Source organism: Arachis ipaensis, chromosome B05 (genome assembly GCF_000816755.2).
Source record: "Arachis ipaensis cultivar K30076 chromosome B05, Araip1.1, whole genome shotgun sequence".
Classification (NCBI taxonomy): Eukaryota; Viridiplantae; Streptophyta; class Magnoliopsida; order Fabales; family Fabaceae; genus Arachis; species Arachis ipaensis.
The window spans coordinates 129,304,488-129,313,425 of record NC_029789.2 but is presented as its reverse complement, the minus strand read 5'-3'; the positions used below and the strand labels follow the sequence as shown (position 1 = coordinate 129,313,425).

The window sequence follows — 8,938 nt, the reverse complement described above, 5'->3', positions numbered from 1 at the left end:
CTAGCATCTTCTATAATATAATTTTTTTTATATAATTGAATAATTAATGTGAGAAATAATGAAATTGATGATAGCTAGATTAATTATATGGATATTATTTACTATGATATTCTAAATGTGATTACATAGATAGATTCTTTTTTGTATGTTGCTACAAACTAAATTTAGTCTTGAGATGGCATACCTAATGTACGCCTAACATAACATAATGTGCTCCATAATCGAATTGAATTATACATACATAGCATAATGTCCACCCTCAATCAAATTAATTAACATATGCAGATTCTTTAGTGTGAATGAGAAACTGAAATCATTCTTTGTATGTTAATTATCAATGTAAATTTTTTTTATGTCATATTACATAATAAAAAATAATTTCTCATATTTACTTAAAGATTAATCTCTATATACAAGTGTTTTGCACTTACAAGCTTTACAAGCCTGAAGAGAATAAAACCCACTAAACGCGCTGCTTATGTTACGTGTCTCTTTAACAGACTTTTAAATCAATTCAAATCAATTAACGCGCAAATATATAACTTCCATTTTTCAAAAGATTTCATTTCTTTTTTCGAATTTCTTGCCAAATTTGTTGGATCTCCTTCTTGCTTCGTATTTTTTTCGATTTTCATGGTTTCTGAAATCAAGCTTTGAAATTGTTTTGAAGATAATGGAACTTCAGAAATACACCCAAACGATTACAGAAATACACCCAATCGGTTACAGAAATACACCCAAATAGTTACAGAAAGGATTACAGAAATACACCCAAAACATGGGGGAGATAGTATATTTCTTCTTGAAATCTTTTAATGTTTTGCTGGTTAAGGATGAGGCACATGGCAGAGACAATCTAGAAAAAAAACCTAGAAGAACAGTAAAACAGTACCTTGAATAATGTTTCTTCGTTTTTTCTGGTGATTTTTGATGGAGATTTGTATCTTTTCTTCTTGATTTCTTCTACTCTTCGCGACGAGTTGGAACGTTTCTGCAGAATCGTAGTTTGTTTCGATATCTTGACGGTTTGCGTTTTAATTGAGGAAGAAGAGGAAGAGTGCGGCATAACGAACGTGTTGTGGAAGGGTGATTAAGACGCGTGCGTTGGACGCTCGATTTTGAAGGAGTGGTGCGCGTATTTTTTCTTGGACTTAGACCAACTTGTATAGCTTGTAAGCCAAAAAAGCTTGTATGTGTAGCAGGCCTCCTTACTTAATAATAAACAAAAAAATAAGTTCAGTAGCAGACATAAAATACATGATTGAAAAACTTCTAAATCCACACATCTCTGAGTATGTTGACCTTAAACTCAAATGGATATATTAATATAACCATGAATATACAAACATTCCTAATTTGTAACTTGTAGGAAGAAAAAAAATTTCTCTATCTGGCTCGTGTCACACACACTAACTCACCTTCTATCTCTCTCTCTTTCTCTCGTCTTCTCTTTCAATTTTCTCTCTCTAAACACAACACACCGAACCAAACCCTTTTTTTCTCACTTTTTTTTGCTCTTTCGCATTGCTTCTCTCTCTCTCTCTGCATTATGGTTCATCTCTTCCATTCCATTCTCTCTGTTTCAGTGCGGTGACCCTTTTGGTCTTTTCAAGTCTGCCATCGAATCAGACGGTTCATTACCACTCACCATACCCGCACCTTCCTTTACGTTCTCACTTCTCTCTTTTCTATCACTATATAACCGCCTAGGGTTTTCTTAGATTCGCCTCTTTCTCCTTTTTCATCGCACTGTGCAACAACAACATACCTAATCTCAATTTTAGTCCCCCTAGACTTTCCATTCAGACTTATAGTCAAACAGTTGTTACCTTTGTCTATGAAATACACTAAAGTACCAAAAAAATCACCATACTTACCAAAAAAATCATGAGGGAAAGGCCTTTCACTTTTAAAAAAGGAATGAAAATAACAGCAGAATGTAAATGAGAAACACTATAACTCTTCATTAAGAATTAAAAAAAATAAATAAAAGATAAATGTTAACATGTCGTATAATAAAAAAGAGAACAGGATTGCTACACATCCATATAGTCATATAGGCCCAAGTCCAAATTGTTTCAAGCGCACTAAATGCAGAGTGAGAAACACACGCCACACAAAAAACGTCTCGTTTTCCCATTCGCACTTCATTATGAACGAACGTTACATCTTCAACACGAAACCAATACCCCAAAACACTCACTCTCTTCGAATCTCTTTAAATATCACTCAAACTTCAATCACATTCTTTGCGAAAACCACTACTGCAAACGAATCGGAAGAAGATTTCACAAGCAACAACCAGAAACAAACGAAAACAGCAACAAAGACTACAAAAGATATGAGAAAACTACTGTTCATTTAAAATCATGCAATGTCGCATTTCGCCTAGTTTCATTTCAATTTTACTGGTGTGATTTGCTTCGTTTAGTGGATTGAACTATTGTGAATGATATTTACAGTATAACTAGGGCTTTAAGATATAGTTGCTTGTTCTTATTGGTTTGGATAGTTTAATTAGAGCTCTGTTACTATCTTTAGTACTTATTTTTCATTGAAGAACACTATTCTTGTTGATTGAAAATTGATAATGATTTATTAACAACATGAATACTTTTCGGTTCGGTGGCCTTTGTAATTTTGGTTTTATGCATGAAGGATTTTCGGTTCGGTGGGTTGTTGATGTATTGAACGAGTTTTGTTTAAAACAATTCACATTAGAGATAACTCTTTCACTTTGATAATACATACTACTGTAATAGTATGGATACACATGCTTGTGGTTGTTGATAATCCATCTCGCCTTTAAGATATACATACTTGTGGTTGTTGATGTATTGAATGAGTTTTGTTTAAAACAATTCACATTAGAGACAACCCTTTCACTTTGATAATCCATACTACTGTAGTAGTATTTTTGTTGATTGAAAGATGATCATCATTTATTAATCACATGAACATTTTTCGATTCGGTAGCCTTTTTGATTTTGGTTCTGTGCATGAGGGATTTTCAGTTCGGTGGGTTGTGGCATTCTAATTGACTTGTTTAACATACACATGCTTGTGGTTGTTGATGTATTGAATGAGTTTTGTTTAGAACAATTCACATTAGAGACAACTTTTTCACTTTGATAATCCATACTACTGTAGTAGTAGTATTTTTGTTGATTGAAAGCTGATCATCATTTATTAACCATATGAACATTTTTCGGTTTGCTAACCTTTTTGATTTTGGTTCTGTGCATGAGGAATTTTCGGTTCGGTGGGTTGTGGCATTCTAATTGACTTGTTTAACATACACATGCTTGTGGTTGTTGATGTATTGAGTGAGTTATGTTTAGGACAATTTACATTAGAGACAACTCTTTCACTTTGATAAGCCATACTACTGTAATAGTATTTTTGTTGATTGAAACTGATAATCATTTATTAACCACATGAACATTTTTCAGTTCGCTAGCCTTTTTGATTTTGATTCTGTGCATGAGGGATTTTCGGTTCGGTGGGTTGTGGCATTCTAATTGACTTGTTTAACATACACATGCTTGTGGTTGTTGATGTATTAAATGAGTTTTGTTTAGGACAATTTACATTAGAGACAACTCTTTCACTTTGATAAGCCATACTACTGTAATAGTATTTTTGTTGATTGAAAGCTGATCATCATTTATTAACCACATGAACATTTTTCGGTTCGGTAGCCTTTTTTATTTTGGTTCTGTGCATGAGGGATTTTCGGTTCGCTGGGTTGTGGCATTCTAATTGACTTATTTAACATACACATGCTTGTGGTTGTTGATGTATTGAATGCGTTTTGTTTAGGATAATTTACATTAGAGACAACTCTTTCACTTTGATAAGCCATACTACGGTAATAATATTTTCGTTGATTGAAAGATAATCATCATTTATTAACCACATGAACATTTTTCGGTTCGCTAGCCTTTTTGATTTTGGTTCTGTGCATGAGGGATTTTCGGTTTGGTGGGTTGTGGCATTCTAATTGACTTGTTTAACATACACATGCTTGTGGTTGTTGATGTATTGAATGAGTTTTGTTTAGGACAATTTACATTAGAGACAACTCTTTCACTTTGATAAGCCATACTACGGTAATAGTATTTTTGTTCATTGAAAGCTGATCATCATTTATTAACCATATGAACATTTTTCGGTTTGGTGGCCTTTTTTATTTTGGTTCTGTGCATGAGGGATTTTCGATTCGATGGGTTGTGGCATTCTAATTGACTTGTTTAACATACACATGCTTGTGGTTGTTGATATATTGAATAAAATATTGACCAAAATTTTTTATTACAGTAAAACACAACAAAAAATGGCAACAATGAAGGAGAAGGCACATCATAACGTAAGCAGATTAAATATATTTATCCACTTTCATTTGAATAATATCTATTTTGTATTATAAATATATCCTCACATTCTGTTTCAAAACTTGTAGAAAACTCACTATTGCAGATGCTAAACAAGGGCAATAGCAATAGTGTACAGGAAAATGAGTCAAGAAAAGAAAGATATTGTGGAACAAATGGGATTTGGTGGTCTGGCACATGTGCCAGAAATGAACGTCTCTAATACACTGTTGATAGAATTGCTTGATCGGTTTGATATAGAGAGAGGATGCTTGAAAACTCTACAGGGGACAATAAACATAACTCCTCGGAAGGTAGTAGCTGCCTTCGGCATAAATAGTGGAGGTAATATATTTTTCACTTACTGCTTATTTTCAGTTCATTGGTGTCCGGATAATTAAACTGGCCATTTTTGTCTTATTTTTGCTATTAAAACATTGTAGGGAATCTTTTTCCTGAAAAGGTTGATTACAACAAGCTGAATCCAGCAGACAAGGAAATATTTGACAGCATCAAAAATATTTTCTTGGCAAATTTGGCAAGGAATGTGCTGGATATGAGTGTAGAAGGGGAGGAGAACTAGAAAAAATTCAAGAGGACTTTTGTTGTCTTCATACAAAAGTGCTTCTTGCTCCCCACAACAGTAAGTGTAGCCTCACCAATCCACAAGCCACCGATCTTTCATGTGGATAACATTAAAGAATGGGATTGGGCAAAGAATGTTCTCAACTTCTTAATGAAAGGAGTTAAAAACAAGAGAGAGGGAAACAAATAGTCTGTTGATGGCTGTGTTTTTGTATTAATGTTGATATACTTCCATGAAACAAAGTTCTCCCGCCCATTTGCACCCGATGCTCCCCTGCACCATGGGTGGCCTATTGGACAAGGAAAAAGATCATTGAATGGATTTCATCCAAAACAACACAACCATTGGTAAGTACTATACTAAAATTCCCCGAAAAATTTGCTTTGAAATGCTTTTAGTTTATAGTTAAATTATTTGTCCTACTTGCAATTGTTAGTTTTGTTCATTTGAATGTTTCTGCATTAAGAAAAATTTTTCTTGATGAATAAATAGTTGTTAATTATTTTTTGCCATATGAATGTTTTTGGTTCACCATATGAATGTTTTTCGGTTCGGTAGGATTACTTTATTCGGTTCACCGAATTGTTAATTTGTTATTTTGATGATTTATTAATTGAGACCTTATTTCTGTTTTAGGGACTTCTGTACAAAAAGCAAAAAAGAAAGAAAAAAAAGTAACTTGGAGAAAAAAGAAAAAGAAAAGAAAATAAAAAAGAAAAATGTGAGACGGATTCTTCTTCAGAAGAGGAAAGACTTTCCAAATCTGAATCTGAAAGTCAGTAAGTTTAATTTTCATATCAATTTCATTTAATTTGTATTTGCTTATTCTTATGCACTTGTTCTTATGTATTGCAGAGAAGAAGAAATAAAAAAAATCACAACAAAAAAAGAAAACAACCATTGAAGGTGGTTAAAAAATAAACAAAAAAAAGGCTGGGCCTATAGATTCAAAGAGCACAAGCGAATCTGAAAACAAATATATTTGTTGATTGTATATATATCTATTTTCGGTTCGGTGGGCTTCTATGTTTCAGTTTAGTAGTTTAATTTATTTCGGTTCGGTGTTATCTTTGGGTTTGGTTGACTTCATCGTTAGTGTCTTGTCTCCGGTATAAATTCAATGTGTTTATCTGTTTTATAGAGAAAATGAAACTGAGAAAACACCCATAATAAAAAGAAGAAAACAACCAGAAAGAGTAGCAAAAATACCAACCCAACTTGAGAAGGAGTAAGTTTCTCAAATCATATTTTCTTTTACTGATACTTAGATTTTAGGTTTCTTAATACTTATTTTATGAACTTTTAGAACTGAACAAGAAAAAGACAATGCTGCCAAAAAAAGAAAACGAGCATTGGAGATAATAAGGGAGAAAAGATCAAAGAAAAGAAATGATGGAGCTCAGTCAACAAAAATTGCTCCAGATCAGTTTGACTCTCCACAGGGACAAAATGATTTCTTTCAGACGTAAGATTCAGTTTATTATTCCTGAATTCTTTTTCTTACTTGGCATACTTTTGCTACAACCTTTTCTAATTCCTCCAGATTCAATTACTAATATTTATTTATATTGCTTAGGGTGCCAACTGTAAATATTGATAGTGAGCAAGTCTTACAGACACAAGGAAGCTCTACACCTTCTGTAACGACCCAATTCCCAGTAAGTCATGATCATACCAGAAATCAAGTGTCACCAACTTGTTCACATGAAACCTTTACTATGTATTATTAAGCCTGTAATCGGGTTAGCGTACTATCGAGTTTTGGAAAAACTTTTATAAGAAAACTTGCAAGGACAACTAATTAAACATACACAAGCCGGCATTATATACAATCACAACACATAGCATAGGCCACGCATAAGCATACAGGTACTGTCGTACATATATGTATATATATATCCTGAGTTAGCATACAACCCTTCAGAAATACTACTATGTACAACCCAACACTCCGGGCCCTGGTCCATATAGAAAACCCCTAAACTGGCACCCGAACTAGCCTAGTCCACTATGTACACCCTACTCTCTCAGTGAGTCTGACCAAAAGTGAGAGATTAACACAAAGGCTAGGCTAACACAAAAAACTATCAAAAGGCACAACCGCAGCTCCCAGGACTCAGCTGTCATCGTCAGAGGAGATCACAACCACATCAGAACACTCCTCAGGATCCTCGTCCTCGTCATCGGAAATCTCTATAATCTCGGGAGGGGCACTGGCACTCGTGCTACTGGTCTGACCAGCACTCGCCGGTCCACTAATAGAGGCGGTGAGCGGCTCCTCAGAAGATGGCTCGGATGAAGATACTGAGATCTGCTCCACGGGGATGTCCTCCTCCGGTACAGGCTCTGGAAAATGCTCCTCCATGGGCTCAGGCTCAGGGTCCGCCTGATCCGCAGGCTGATCGGGATGCTGGTGAGGCACCGGCCCATCATGAAACGGGTGAAATGGAGCATCCGAGTGGAGCCACTGCAGTGGGAACTCATAGGGCATGTCGGGGTTAAACTGTGGAGTGTCAATCGGGTGATGGAACGGATGATCACGCAGAATGTACATACGAGTCCTAATCTCCGCAGCTACTACATAAAACCTATGCTGTACAATATCCTCGTATATATAGGGAGGGTCCATCTCGTAAAATATAACTCCGGTCTCCATCTGAAGGGGAGGAAGAGAAGGGGTAAGAACTGGGGGGGTTCTTAGTAGGGTCGAGGGTGGTTAGTTTAGTCAGGATTACCACAGTTCAAGTAATTCACAACGAAATATACAAGTGTCACAAAGAAATATCTAGTCACCACTATTCAGAATAACATTAAGGAATGTATAAACACAAGAAGACAATCACAAACAATTTCACAATGTCAAGTAAAATGCAAATGCGCATCAAGAATGATGCATGTCTATTCCTAACGCAGGCCATGAGCTCATGTGTCGGTTGCCTACCCGCTCCCGACATTACCCGGGCACGAGTCCCAGATATGGTTTTCCAGATGCATCAGTGTGCTTATAAGTCGTACGGCTAGGCCGCATACAGTGTGACTTTCCAAATCAATAAGCGTACATCTGAAAAACAGTTCTCAGTGTGTGGGCGTCCCCACTTTACATTTGGCACTAAGTCCCAAACAATGTCACATCTGCTCTCCTGTGGCAGTAATTTTGAATAAAAACTCAAAATAGCATTTTCCTTTCAAAACTTAGTTTATAATAATAAACATAACCTCAGTATTTTTATAAAAATATAATGACATCCTTTAAAATAAGATTTCCAAACTAATATCTTGTCCTTCAACGAGACCAAAAACCTGTTTTATTTTTTATCAAAATATTAACTTAAAAATTTATTCATTCTCGAGCTGACTAAAACACAACTTCATCAAAATATCAATATATCAACAAAATTCAACATGAAATGCAATCAAATTTCAATAACACTCAATCCAAACATCAATTTACTTATCAAATATCATTTAGTCGGTGAAAATTTATCAAAATCCTACCTTCGTACGTAATCGAAATACTCGAAACTCTAGAGAAACTTTCTGACCGTGCTGCTGAAGGGAAAAACGTCCGGAATCCTCCGTGCCTCCTAGAACTCCAGCTGGCCAAGCTCAAGGGGTAGGGGAGCTACGTCACCGTCGATTTTCACCGGACAAAAGTAACGCCAACACGTAGAGGAGGAAGATACGAACACTTTTATCGGATTAAATTTTTTATTGGAGTTACGGATCGAAAGAAATCGAGGCCGGAAGGTTAGAGGGTTTTACGGTTCTCTCATAAAGCTTCGATCTCTCTCTCTGTTCTTTCTTTTTCCTTAGGCTTAGTGAATGAAAATGAAAAGTTAAGCAAGGAAAGTAATTGATGATGATTAAGGCTTAATGAGTTGTCAAGTTCTTATCTTACATTCCTATATTAAAGCCACGTTTCCCCTTTTCTTTGCCTTTCATTCCATGTACATATATATATAAAAGATTGAAATATGCT

At 35.4% G+C, this 8,938-nt stretch overlaps 1 protein-coding gene across 1 annotated transcript; it reads right to left on the bottom strand.

The window, feature by feature from the left end:
* Window positions 7,040-8,699, bottom strand: LOC110262513 (clumping factor B-like). The gene is made up of 2 exons (XM_021102746.1): window positions 8,455-8,699; window positions 7,040-7,615 (listed from the first exon to the last, which is right to left on the bottom strand). The coding sequence occupies exon 2, from the start codon at window positions 7,613-7,615 to the stop codon at window positions 7,076-7,078; it is 540 nt and encodes a 179-aa protein (XP_020958405.1). The 5' UTR covers window positions 8,455-8,699; the 3' UTR covers window positions 7,040-7,075.